Here is a 12,281-nt window from a genome sequence, read left to right as displayed (position 1 = left end):
TCAAGAAATGGCTATCTTTTACATACACACTTCTCAACCCGCACACAGATATTCTAGTTTAAAGAGATACCAAAATAGTCACCGTTTTGTTTATGAAGAACACTGACATGCATTAATCTAATTTTATCCTCACAGCTGCAAAGAAATTTTTACAAGCCCCGATCACAGCTGTAATCCTTTCCCAAATTCATGATATATTCTATGCTTCTCCTGGGAAATATGAAATTGATGGTCCATAAGAACATAGATTCTACCCTACACCTAGGGGAACAAATTTCTAAGAATTATTATATTGTTTGATTTTTCATTTTCATACACACACACAATTTCACTAATGAACTGACCACATTTTCATTAAGTCTCTTAAAGGAATTAAGTTAAATACAGTTAAATGGAATAAATACTATCACCAAAGCTCCATTTTATATAATACGAAAAGCAGATCATTTTTATCCACCTGAACGGTTTCTTCTTTCCCAGAGTATTTTCCAATTTGGGTTTGCCCACTGATGAACAGCCCTAAAACTGGATGTAAGGGCTTGTTTTCAATTTGTTGATCATCAATATACAGAGTTACATCTTGTTCGGTTACTAAGAGACGAATTTGATGCCAGCCTTCATCAAATAATGTCTGTAGGAAGAAAGTACAGCAGATTCATAAATAGAGTTCCAAACAATCTTTTCGTTTCTTTGTTGTCATCAAGTGTAAATCCATACCACCCAGATTGATCATATCATATTCTAACTCACCCTGACGCAAGCTGGGTCTCAAAGGCCACCCAGCAATTATTTTAATCCCTAGCTGCATTTCCATTTCACATCTCAAAGTGGCTGTACCAAAGTATTTACTGAAACAACTCCTTCAAGGTCACAGATAAGTTCCTAATGTCCCAATCCAAGTGGCTTCTTTCATTCCCTCATTTTATTTACTTCATGGCAACTGTGGACCCTGTAACTAGTCCATCCACATTGATGGTCTCAGCTTCCGTGATTCAAACCATCTTGATCACCTTCATTCCTTCTTCTACAACTGTCCATTCTCTATCTCTTTGAGGGTTCATTTTCCTCAACCTGCCTTTTAATGAGGGCATTCCCCACAGGTCGGTCCTTGACCTTTTCCATTCTCCCCTTGATGATCTCATTCATTCCAACAGTTCAGTTATAACTTTTATGGAATATCTCCCATATCCACATTGATAGCCTGGACCTCTTTCTCATATATGGTACCTATAATTCTAACATTGGCTAGAATAATTTTGCCAGGAGTTTCACAATCAGTCTGACAGAGTATGTAACAAAATGAACTTGAAAAATCCCCCAAACTTTCTTCCTCTCCCGATTTCCCTGGGATAATAGTATCCTCAGTTTCTAAACCATACAAGTGCCTTTACCTCTTTCCCCTTCCCTCAGTTGCCATAACAAATAGATGCAAAATTCTACCAAGGATGTGTCTTAAACACGACTCAAATTCACTTCTCCATTGCCATTCTCATTGCCATAATTTAGGCTCATAGATGTCTTGTTTTATTTGAATAATTTTCAAACACATCTCAATCCCTATCCCTTCCCTCTCCAAGCCAACCTTCTTACCTCTACTAGAATTAATATTATTAATTTCTGTATTCCTAGGACCTAGTCCAATTCCAGGAAAGAGTCAAAAGTATTCTTTACAAAAGAAGAAGGGAAAGAAGGAGAGGAGAGAGCTACTTTGACCATGACACGCCTGTGATCAAGACCTTTTGATGGAATCCCGTCATCCACTGATTGAAATGCAAAACCCTTTGTACGGTTCCCACGTCCATGCAAACTGAGCTTATACCTTTCTAGCTTTTCTTTCATGTATCTTATACTCCAAACACAGGGGGCACCACGTTCTATTCTATAAATAAAAACCCTGCATTTCACCACACATGACTACTCAATAATGAACCATTGACTTCCGTGTCCTTCTCTCTCTCCAACAAAATCCTGTACATCCTTCATCCTACATTCCAAAAACCATCTCATTTATGAAGACTGGCCCACATTTTGTATTAGAATCCACTTTTCCTTCCACAGTCCACTAACTTTTCGTACTTCTTTTAGATACCAGAAGCACTGAATATCCCATTATAAATAAATTCCTTGAAGATTAGAAACATGCCTTATTCATTTGTCATTTCTTACAGAACCTAGCACATTGCCTTTAATGAAAATAGTAGAAAACAATTTTTTTAAAAATGTATTCTGCTTACCAAATGAAGAAATTGGATAAATGCATAATTTCATGTACAGCCTTGTATATTTCCTAAATTATATAATGTACAATTTGACTATCATAATTACAGTAATAATCAAAATGTAATTGATTTTATCATGGCATCTATATTCTGAACACATTTGACTTGAAAAATACACTTTTAGTTTATGAATTTTATTAAATATATGCTCCTTTTGGGAATATAAGCTGTCATCCAAATAAATGTGAATTCTGTACATATTTCCTACCTGTATTTAATGTTCTAACAAATATGAATTTATCTCAATATCCTGTAGGACATGGCAGTACAAAATAGACAAACACAGACTTTGAAAGTGACCAGACCTAAATTAAATTCCTGATGTCACCACTTACTAGCCATGTTACTTGGAAAGAGAATTTAATATCCTTGAACTTTGGTATTTTATCTTTAAAATGAGAGCAATAGCTTCTTCCTTGGGTGATTATTAAAATTAAATGTTCCTGGCACCTAGAAGCAGGCACTCAAAAATGTTAGTTCCTGCACCCCTTAATCTCATATGAATTAAAAAACAAATTTTCACTAAAAATAGAGTTGCCATATATGATCCAGAAATCCCACTCCTGGACATATATCTGGACAAAACTATAATTCAAAAAGGTACATGCACCCCTATGTTCCTAGCAGCACTATTTACAATAGCCAAGACATGGATGCAACCTAAATATCCATCAACAGATGAATGGATAAAGAAGATGTGGTACATATATACAATAGAATATTACTCAGCCATAAAAAAGAACAAAATAATGCCATTTGCAGCAACATGGATGGACCTAGAGATTATCATACTAAGTGAACTAAATAAGACAGAGAAGGACAAATATCATACGATATCACTCATATGTGGAATCTAAAATATGACACAAATGAAATTACCTACGAAACAGAAACAGACTCACAGACACAGAGACCAGAACTGTGCTTGCCAAGGGGAAAGGGGGGTGGGAAAGGGATGGGCTGGGAGTTTGGGATTAGTAAATACAAACTATTATGTATAGAATGGATAAACAACAAGGTCCTACTGTATAGCACAGGGAACTGTATTCAATATCCTGTGATAAACCACAATGGAAAAGAATATGAAAAAGAATACGTATGCATATATGTATAACTGAATCAGTTTTCTGTACAGCAGAAATTAACATCACATTGTAAATCAACTCTACTTCAATTAAAAAAGAAACAAATATTCTTCCTTTGTTCCTTTTAGTCAATGAAGCAAAATTAAAATATGAAATCATTATTTTTTCAGTCAGGTTCAAATTATGGCTCTCCTCTCCCAAAACACACAAACCTGATGGTCATTCCCCGTGAATACCATAATCATACCCAAGCATCTTTACCTTAACTCGAGGGTCAGCAAAGGTGACCAGTTGTGAGCCATTAATGATGCTGGTTGTTGTAAATAATAAAGTTTTATCCACTCCATTTAAGGTAACTGCTATTTGTGGCCTTCCGTCAATGGTTAAAATTCTCCATAAATCCCACACTTTCTTGACCTTAAATCTCTGAGTGGAGACAAATACATATGATGGAGGAAGACCTTCTGGGAAAACGTTGCTGGAAAAAGAAGAACATGTATGAGCTTAAAGAATTCTCAACATGTCTACAGAAACATCAAGAAAACGCTGTATCGACACATAACGTTTACCTTGTGAGTTCTGATAAATCGACTTTTGATGTCACTTCATATCCTTTTATCTTTGTTGGTGAAAGCTGAATTCTTTTCTTAGCCTTTTTCTTTACACCCAAGCCTAAAAGAATATCAAACCCCTTCTCATCACGAGCTGCCACTGGAATTCGTGTTGGACAGACAGATTCTATAAAGCAAAAGCAAAAGGGGTAGAAGTTGATTAATCATGGGTTACTTCAACAAAAAGAAAATCAAGGGAGGAATATTAAAGAACATAGAATTATAAAATTTCTATATGCACACATATGTATGTAAATGCATTTCTGAGAAAACACGTGGGAGTGTATTTGGTATTTGAGAATGAAGTCTCAATTGCCTTCTTTCTCCCTAAAAGGGGATGAAAAAAAAACAGAAATGTAAAAGGCACATTTGTTCATGGATTGTTTTAAGGGCAACACTATGCTGAAATTTACACTTCACTATTTTGAATATGAGGCAACTTAACACCTGGCCAGTAGGAGAGGGCTGGAGCAGGATTCATGATTCTCATCCAAGATTTGCTGGTAGTCACGCACCCTTGAATAATGCTCTCAAATTTCTTGGATCTAGGAGATGAATTCTGATTGCTTTCTTGCATTCCCAGCATTTGAGGGGTAAGAAATGTGTGTTGTTCCCAATGTTCTTTCCAGTTCTAGCAGTTTATAATCCTACAGTTCAAATATCTTGGTTCTCTCACTCTGGAAAAAACTTAACTGTACATCTTTTCTGTTCATGGAAAATCTTCAAATGGGCTTATTATCTCATCTATGATTAATCAGATTATATATTATATTAATCACATTTATAAATGAATAAAGACTTTTTCCTTAAGAAGAATCATTAAGGTTTGCATTATACAGTCATTTTTTTAAATTTAATTTTATATTTTTATACAGCAGGTTCTTATTAGTTATACAGTCATTTATATAAATTATAAAAATGTGATACGCTTTTCAATTCTCTGGGAAACCAGTGTCTCAAATTATGTGGAAAATTCTGTTTGGTTGCAATGCTATTAAACTGTCATACTGGAGGAATGTTGCAATATTTTCAGATTCTTCCAAGGCCATCGTATAACATACACATTGAGCCTGACTGCTTATATTTTATAGAGCAGCTAAGAGAATAAAAGAACAAACTCCACTAAAGGTACTTTAAGATAATCACTCTCTTACAAAACATTAAGAAAAGGGAAAAGTATCATATTTATAAAACAGTAAAAAGTAAAGAGATGAATTTTGTTAGCCCAATAATACTGTCATAACTTGTACCATAGACTATTAGAAATTAAATAAAGGTTTGATATAAATAAAATTAGCTGTATTCCTGGGAAAGGAGGGGCATTTTTCCTCTTCAGGTCTGAGGATGCTGAGTTTTTGTTTGTTTGTTTGTTTGTTTTTTAAGTAGCTTTACTGAGGTAAATTGATACTCAGTAAACTAAACATAAAGTTTACCATCTGATTAGTTTTGACATATGTATATACCTGTAAAACCATCACCACCGACAAGATAACGAACATATGCATCACCCCCAAAAGTTTCCTCATGTTCATTGCAATCTCTGTCTGTCACCATTCACTACCCCACTCCCATCCCCATTCTCAGGCACCACTGATATGCTTTCTGTCACTACAAATAAGTTTGAATTTCGTATAGTTCTATAAAAAATGGACACATATTGTATGTACTCCTTCTTGTCTGGCTTCTTTCATTCAGCATGATTATTTTAGATCCACTCTGGTTGTGTGTTTCAGTAGTTCATTCTTTTTTGCTGCTGATTAGAAGTCCATTGTATGGATATATCACAATTTATCTGTATACTTATTGATGGACATTTGAAACATTAATATTGGAAATAAAATAAAGGTTTGATATAAATAAAAGTAGATGTGTTCCTGGGAAAGGAGGGGTATTTTCATCTTCAGGTCTGAGGATGCTGAATTTTGAAGGGACCTATTCAATCACATTCTTCTTCCTCTGGGAAGCTTAGAGCTAACTGATAGGAAGATACAGGAACCAGGCAAACAGAAGATGCTGGTTAGAGGCGTGATCCAGTGAGTCTGATGAGACTGTACACTGTAATTAACCACCCCCGCCTGGCAGCCCAGCAGGGCTGATTCAATCCCCACCCACCTCAGGAGCAGGACTGCCTGTTAAGTTCACATATGATCTAAAGCGGAAAGGGAACACCAGCTCCACAGACCTGCTGATCCAAAGGGAAGAACATCTAAGGCACTTCGCCAGCTAGGACCAGCTTCTTTTATCAAACTCCCTTATCCGAAAATGCCTCTTCTCATCAGTGGTAAAGAGTGAAAGAAGGTGGGGAGAGATCAGAAAAGTCAATCTATATACTCATTGCAGCATCGGTTTTAATTTTGAAGAATGAGAACCAAAAAGAAATTGCCTGAGTCAAGAAAAAAGCCAATTCAGGTGAATTTTGAGCAGAAGAGTGACAAATCAGACTTCACTATTAAACCATCTTTGCATTTTGAAATAATCCCTATTCTGACAAATATTATTCCTTTACTACATTACTGGACTAGTGTTTTATTTAGCAAACCTTTTCATCTCTACTTAAAACTGAGATTTGTTATAATTTTAAAACTTTTTAATATAAAATCAAGATGACTTATTAAAAAAAAGTCAGTCTGGCTGAAGTCCCTCCACATGAAAACATAAGAAGCAGAAAATAAGTGTCCCAATAATACTGTATGACTGAGTTGAAATCATAAATCAATAAACTAAATTAAATTTTTCCTGTCATTATGATGCAGGGTTTGTTTCTAGCAGGGGACAGGGTAATATAGAACAATAGGGGGCCTCACTTCAAATGCACTTGATTTAAAACTGCAAAAGAAAGAAGTTCAGCTGAAAAGAAAATGTGTTAAACATGACATCATATAAATATTCAGATTTGAATTGCTCCTCTGATTTGCTTTACAAAAGAGAAGTTATAAGATGGTAAACAAAGAGCTCCAACTGAAGACCAGAATCTGAGGTTTAGACCTCAGCCTCTCTCTTAACCTCTCATGAACCTCTGGCTTCTCATCTGTGACATGAGAATAATGATCTCCTTCACAGGGATTTTTTTGGGATCAAATGTGATGAAGTATGTAAAAATGCTTTGTAACTTCAAAATAGCATGCACGTGGGGGGGATAAAGCAAGTATTGTGTTCATCCTTTTTCTTTAATCAAATTTTTGCACTGTATTCTAATCCCCAGAATTGTATAGGAAACAGTGTGGCATAGTTCGTGAAATCAGGAATGTAAATTAACAATCACGTTACAGCCACATTTTCATTACCACTTAGTACATCTTATTAGGATAAATGTATTTAGATAATTATATTTTCCTTTTTTTTTTTTGGCTTTCAATTTTTTTTAAATTGTAAAATATACATAACATAAAATTTACCATTTTGACTATTTTTAAGTGTACAATTCATTGCCATTAACTACATTCAAATGTTGTTTAACCATCACCACTATTTCCAGAAAAGTTTTATTATTCAGAAACAGAAACTTTGTACCCATTAGACCATAACTCCCCATTCCTCTCTCCTCTCAGCCCCTGGTACACCCATAGTTTTTTGAAGAAATAATTTTTCTTCCAAATTTGCTCACCTACAAGAATAATAAAATACCCTTACACATGGAAACTGAAAAGTAAAATGTAGTTAAAATGCTCAAATACAGTTTGTATGTTTGCATATACCTAGCTATAGGAAACAGATAAAAGAAAGTTTCCATATATAAAAAGCTACTTTGATTGCCAACCAACAATTCTTCCACAAACTTCTACGGAAACAGAGGTCAATAATTAACTTCCCTATTGTGCAGGAAAAAAGAAATCTATGTATAACTATACAAACACATACAGAGAGGGGAATGGATACTGGAATTAAAAACTGGAACTTGGAAGCTGTCATTTTAAGTACCAGGAAAATCAAATGCTAAGAGAGAGTCAGTTGGGACTTGCTATAACACATACAACAGGTAAGTAGAACAATCTAGATAAAGCAAGTTAGTTTAAAGGAGTGCATTCAGGAGCAAGAACCAAAAGAAAAACCTCAAAGCCTTAAGTTCATAAATGGTTTCCTACACAGACTACACAGTTATAATTTTATTTGACTCTAATACGTTCAGAGAGTATTCAGAAAAGGAACACTTTCTGGGGTGGAGCACACATTAGTCCACTTACTTTAAACACTGGGGTCCAGTAATAATTGCTTTTCTGTTAAATCCCAGGGCTTAGTAGTATAAGTAATTCAGTCTTATTAGGATCATAAAAATGTGTTTTATTTAAAATCCTGCCATGGACAAGAACACAAAAACTGTGTATCTCTTGAGTCTAACCAGGGAAATCACATATGTCTAGCTACAGCTTTCTACTTATAAGTTAATATGATAGGGGGACTATCACATTAATTAATAATGAACACATTATTCCAGATCACACCTACCCTAGTTTATAAGTGCCTACTTAATCCAATTGCAAGATTGTTTGTAAGTCCACCCTCTGCAGAAGTCACATATTTTAACTGACAACTGGGAATTTTATAAGGAGATTTGTGGTCAGAGACCAAAAGTAATTTTAGTGATCCAGACCCGATAATCCAATAAAACGGTGCCCCTGGTACAGTTTAGGTCTGTGAAAGCCAGCTTCTTTAAACTTTCCTGGATTGAACTTGGTTTTAATGGTAAGGCAAACATGAGTATAGGTGCCAAAGATAGACAATCCTCAATGGCATGTAGTGGCAATTTAAAACATTTGCCTTCCTGAAGGTCTATTATATCACCATGGACTTTAACATCATGTACAAATTTATAAAAAAGGAGGCACATTCACCAAGATTGTGATAACTTAGACTCCATCCCATCATATTGGAAATACACTAAAGTAACAATAGCAAATCTGAAATAAATTATCCAAGTAGAAATTCTCTTACTAAAGCCCAAGTTCACAAAGTTTCTTTTCTCATCACATGACTGAATGATCTCATTCTATTTTACCAGCAAGTAATCCCACTGTCCTGAAATATAGGTTGATTTAGAATCCTTCATCAGAGGAAGATGTCTGCCAAACGCATGGCTAACAGTAGGACATAGTAAGTGTAGATTTTTATAACACTCCTTTCAGTGGTGAGTCAATGGGATCAATAAACTCCAATTAGCCTTAAGTACAACTTATGCACAAACCAGAAAAGTCAAAATTTTTTTTCACCAGTAAGTAGCCTCACCAACATAGAAGATATTATTTTTCAACACTAAGAAAAAAATATAAGAAATGGAAACCCATCCTTGCCTTAAAAAATAGCTAAGGGGCTTCCCTGGTGGCGCAGTGGTTGAGAGTCCGCCTGCCGATGCAGGGGACACGGGTTCGTGCCCCGGTTTGGGAGGATCCCACATGCCGCGGAGCGGCTGGGCCTATGAGCCATGGCCGCTGAGCCTGCGCGTCCGGAGCCTGTTCTCCGCAACGGGAGAGGCCACAATAGTGAGAGGCCCGCGTACAGCAAAAAAAAAAAAAAAAAAAAATAGCTAAGGAGAATACAATTTTAAAGGCTTACAAAATTACAGAACAACTCATCTGGTTTTGCCATTTTTCATTGTAAAGCCATTGATTATGTAATGAAATGCTTTTTTTTTTTTTTTTTTTGGCTGCATTTGGTCTTCGTTGCTGCGCGTGGGCTTTCTCTAGTTGCGGTGAGCGAGGGCTACTCTTCATTGTGGTCTGTGGGCTTCTCATTGCAGTGGCTTCACTTATTGTGGAGCACGGGCTCTAGGCACACAGGCTTCGGTAATTGCAGCACATGGGCTCAGTAGTTGTGGCACACGGGCTTAGTTGCTCTGTGGCATGTGGGATCTTCACAGACTAGGGCTCGAACCCATGTCCCATGCACTGGCAGGTGGATTCTTAACCACTGTGCCACCAGGGAAGTCTGAAATGTTTCTAAGTTATTTTTTCCTCTGACCAAATACTATAGATGAAGAAAGGTAGTGTGTCTTGCCTTTACACGTATCCAGACAATAGTCTGTGTCCAATTCCTGTAACTCATTCTTTACTCCTTTTCTTTTCCATTTTTAATTTGAATTGGAAGAACTTTTGTCAGATATTACATTTATGCATCATTTTAACATACAAACTCTATTTTTTTAAACAAACATCGATGCATCTTAACATGTTCCTCTGCTGCTCTAATATCTAGCATACTGATATTAACGTTCATTAGATGTGGTCTCTCTCACTGACAGGGCTAGCCTTCATAACCAGTAGGATATTGTAGAAATGAAGGGGTGTGGCTTGCAAGTCTAGACGATGAAAGACACTGCAGCCCCCCCTTGCTCTCTTGGACCACTCACTTCAGGGGAAACCAGCTGCCATGTTGCAAGGATGCTCCAGCAGCAACTTGGAGACGTCCATGTGACCAGGAACTGAAACCTCCTGCCAATAGCCAGCACTGACTCACCAATCTTGTGAGTGAGTCACCTTGGAAGCAGACCCTCTAGCCCCAGTCATGCCTTCAGCGGTCTGCCGCCTCAACTGACATCTTGACTGCAATTCCTTGGGAGAACCTGAATCAGGACTATTCAGCCCAGCTTCACCCATGTCCCTGATCCACAGGAACTGTATGAGATATAAATGTTACTATTATTTAAACTGCAAAAAAATAAAATGAGATAAAATAAGGTCTCTATCACCAAGGTTGGAGGCAGCCACTTAGCCTAAGATTTCACTTCAAGAAAGTGATGTTGACAAAGTCAGGAACCAAACCTGGATCTCGTTCTGACTCCAGAGATTGGGCTGGACCACCATATTCATACAGACTCAGGTTTAAAGAAAAAACATTCAAGTGCTTTACTTTAATAGACATTGTGCTTACTGATTTTTTTTTAACTTTTTTATTAAGATACAACCTACATTCAGTAAAATGACTTAATCTCAAGTATACAATAGTTCAATTGCCACACATGCCTACACTCACATAGCTAGCCTCAGACAAGACACAGAATCTGTCTAACACCTTGAAAGCAACCTCATGATCCTTCCCAGAGGATAACCACCACCACCAGAAGCCACCACTGTTATGATTTCTGTCCCCATTGATTAATTTAGTTTTGTCTGTTCTTGAACTTAATATAAATGAACAATGCAGTATCTTTTTTTAAAATTTGACTTCTCTTGCTCAACATAATGCCTGTGGATTTATCCCTGGTTTTGCACATAAGAGTGATGTGGTTTTTGTTGATGGTATTGCTGTGTAGTATTCTACTATATGAATTATACTATGATGTACTTATATCCATTTTTCTGTGGGCAATCATTTGAGTTGTTTCCAGTTTGGGATTATTTTAAATAAAACTGCTATGAACATTCTTGAATAGTCTTTTGGTGAACATATGAACTTATTTCTCGTAGTTAAATATCTAGGATAGAATTACTGTTTCATAAGATAGCAGTACATTTGTCCTAATAGATAATGTCAAAGACTTTCCCAAAGTGGTTGTACCAATTTTCACTTCTACTGGCATGCCAACTGTCACTTAAAAAGGTTGAAGCTGTTATGAGCATAAAATAGGTAATTAGGTGATAGCTATCATACATCATATTTTAGAGAGAGAGAAAGGATGGGAGAATGAGCATTTTATACAAGCTTTAAATATTCCTAAGAAAATTATTGTGAATGTTTTCTTGTGTATTCCTTTCCTAGAAATAATTAACTTATACAGCTGCATCTAGATCCAATCATAAACACTGAGAGAAAAGTCTGTATGCTATAATTTGTATATTTTCTGAATCATGCGATAGTCATCCTACATTTTCCAATTTAATACCCAAACATCGCTTTGCACATAAAATATAAACATATCATATTCCTTTATTTGAAACATTGCTCTAGCCTCTCTAATTAAATGAATGGAAAATTCATATTTTTGGATATACTACAAGCCCTTGACAATGTAGATTGTCACCAATTCAGATTAGATTTAAATTCTTTTAATCTACAGATAGAATATAAAGTTATTCCCCTGAATATTCTATGAGGTTTAATGAAATATTATACTCCATCATATCCCATCTGCCAAACTTCACCCCACCTCCCACCTCTCATTTTTCCATGCCCCATCTCTGTGGTTGTGAATTCAAGCATATGTGTACCAATAGTGGAGAGGCAGAAGGGAAGGATATGAGTTTCATGTGAGGGCAGACAAGTTAATCACATACATGTTATGAAATCATGTAAGCTAAAATACTCACTACCTCCAAAAACAACTCAGTTGTCCTGGCCATGGCACCTGATATGTGTACCTTTACCTTTTATGTCTT

The 12,281-nt window shown here is 36.2% G+C and overlaps 1 protein-coding gene across 1 annotated transcript in view; it reads right to left on the bottom strand.

The window, feature by feature from the left end:
• COL21A1 (collagen type XXI alpha 1 chain) overlaps positions 1-12,281 on the bottom strand; it is a 186,439-nt gene that overhangs the window by 103,007 nt on the left and 71,151 nt on the right. Inside the window, exons 4-6 of the mRNA XM_049716247.1 lie at positions 3,934-4,102; positions 3,626-3,842; positions 458-631 (exon numbers count right to left, since the gene is read on the bottom strand). Of these exons, the coding sequence (XP_049572204.1) occupies positions 458-631; positions 3,626-3,842; positions 3,934-4,102 (560 nt within the window). The remainder of the gene's footprint in view (positions 1-457; positions 632-3,625; positions 3,843-3,933; positions 4,103-12,281) is intronic.

The sequence above is a fragment of the Orcinus orca genome, chromosome 10, assembly GCF_937001465.1.
Source record: "Orcinus orca chromosome 10, mOrcOrc1.1, whole genome shotgun sequence".
Taxonomy (NCBI): domain Eukaryota; kingdom Metazoa; phylum Chordata; class Mammalia; order Artiodactyla; family Delphinidae; genus Orcinus; species Orcinus orca.
This window is presented reverse-complemented; position numbering and strand designations above follow the sequence as displayed.